Source organism: Limulus polyphemus, unplaced genomic scaffold (assembly GCF_000517525.1).
Source record: "Limulus polyphemus unplaced genomic scaffold, Limulus_polyphemus-2.1.2 Scaffold8582, whole genome shotgun sequence".
In the NCBI taxonomy this organism is placed as follows: domain Eukaryota; kingdom Metazoa; phylum Arthropoda; class Merostomata; order Xiphosura; family Limulidae; genus Limulus; species Limulus polyphemus.
Genome location: NW_013674192.1, coordinates 4,087 through 6,211, shown reverse-complemented (window position 1 = coordinate 6,211; position 2,125 = coordinate 4,087). Strand labels below are relative to the sequence as shown.

The 2,125-nt window shown below is 34.3% G+C and overlaps 1 protein-coding gene across 1 annotated transcript in view; it reads left to right on the top strand.

Moving 5' to 3' along the window:
* Positions 1-842, top strand: part of LOC106475437 — a gene marked incomplete at its 3' end in the record, with an annotated part of 19,263 nt that extends 18,421 nt beyond the window's left edge. Inside the window, exon 4 of the mRNA XM_022379544.1 lies at positions 738-842. Coding sequence (XP_022235252.1) covers positions 738-842 — 105 coding nt within the window. The remainder of the gene's footprint in view (positions 1-737) is intronic.
* Positions 843-2,125: the final 1,283 nt, after the last annotated feature.

Below are 2,125 nucleotides of genomic sequence, written 5' to 3'. Positions count from 1 at the left end.
AAATGATTTTGTACTTGAGGTCGTTTAATGATTTAATGTTGTTTTCCCTCACGTGTGTCTATATATAAAATAAGCATTGGTAGAATTGCCACAGTTCTCAACTTGATGTCATAACGGATAATGTGTGTGGTAATAGCACCCAAATACGTTGGGGATATCCCATATATCAGACAATATCCAATCGCTGGTGATCAACTAGCCAGCAAACATGGAAATTAATTTAATATGGTACAGGATTTAATACCTGTTTCAGAAATGAGTTTTCATAAAGCAACAACTTCAGGTTTGACATGTTTGAAGATAAACTGGCCCCCATTGGAATACCCACTGTTTGTTTATATTCTTGTTTGTTGAAAGTAACATAACTATTGTAAACACAAAAATGTAGTATGGTTTTACATTAGAAGATTATCACGATTATTTGATAACAGTATTTTTATGTTTTCAAATAAGATATCTAGAATATAACTGAGTAATATAACCAGATTTAGTATTGTATTTAAATAATTGGTAACGAATCTGAGCTTAATGGGATTCTTATGCAATATTTTGAATGGTATATAAAAATGGTAAGTTAGAACCAGAATAATCAGTAAGTATATTCCATTTTTGTAGTATCAAATTCATCAATTAATATTTGTGTGTATAATTTTTAGCACACAAACCAAAATTACAGCCAGCTTTATTGGAGTTATCTATTTATTTACATATATATCCTCCTCTTTTCGTTTCCCCAGGTATCCTTGTAACCATGTTGTTTCCAGAAACTAACCACCAACAACTGAAAACTTCTAAAATACAAAAAGAACAAGAAGATCGTAACTATGGAAGTATTTCTCATGGTGAAAATTAAACATTAAATCTAAAATATATATAAATAAATATGTCTTCCCGGCTATCCGTATTTTACAACTCCAACCCTAATATTTTTATTTTTTGTTTTCTCTAACGTTAATTCCCAAAAATCGTCCTGCTTCAAACAAAATATCCGCGTACTATCGGGAGTTGTTTCTTTTTGTTAAACCATGTTAAACTTGACTACATTAGAAGAGATAGAGACGTTGTGTTGGTTTACTTAATTGTTGGAGATAGTCTTCTGTGTGATATCTTTTGTATATACTACTATACCTAACTAGAGTCAAGACACGACTCGTCATATTGCTACACGTATACTACACCAGACGACTCGTCCTAACGGTAATATACGGTGACGTCTGCACTCTAGTTGGTAGTATACATATAAGTTGGTGTATTTAAATATACAGTTCCAACATAATTGTTTAACTTTTAACATATTTATACACACACACAAACACACAGAATCAACCCTATTCGTGTATCATGACTTTTATAGTCTTTCCTCTTATTGTGTAAAAAAAGTCACTATAAACATGTAAATCTGGTCATTATTCACTGTACACATGTAAATCTGGTCATTATTGACTGTACACAAGTAAATCTGGTCATTATTTACTGTACACATGTGAATCGGGTCTCTATGTACTGTACATGTGAATCGGGTCTCTATGTACTGTACACATGTGAATCAGGTCTCTGTGTACTGTACACATGTGAATCGGGTCTCTGTGTACTCAAAACATGTGAATCAGGTCTCTATTTACTCTAAACATGTGAATCAGGTCTCTATTTACTGTAAACATGTGAATCAGGTCTCTGTGTACTGTACACATGTGAATCGGGTCTCTATGTACTGTACATGTGAATAGGGTCTCTATTTACTCTAAACATGTGAATCGGGTCTCTATGTACTGTCCACATGTGAATCGGGTCTCTAGGTACTGTACACGTGAATCGGGTCTCTATGTACTGTACACATGTGAATCGGGTCTCTATGTACTGTACACATGTGAATCGAATCTCTGTATACTTTACACATGTGAATCGGTTCTCTGTGTACTGTACACATGTGAATCAGGTCTCTATGTGCTGTAAACATGTGAATCAGGTCTCTGTGTACTGTACACATGTGAATCAGGCCTCTGTGTACTGCACAAGTGTGAATCAGGTCTCTATGTGCTGTAAACATGTGAATCAGGTCTCTATGTACTGTACACATGTGAATCAGGTCTCCATTTACTCTAAACATGTGAATCAGGTCTTTATG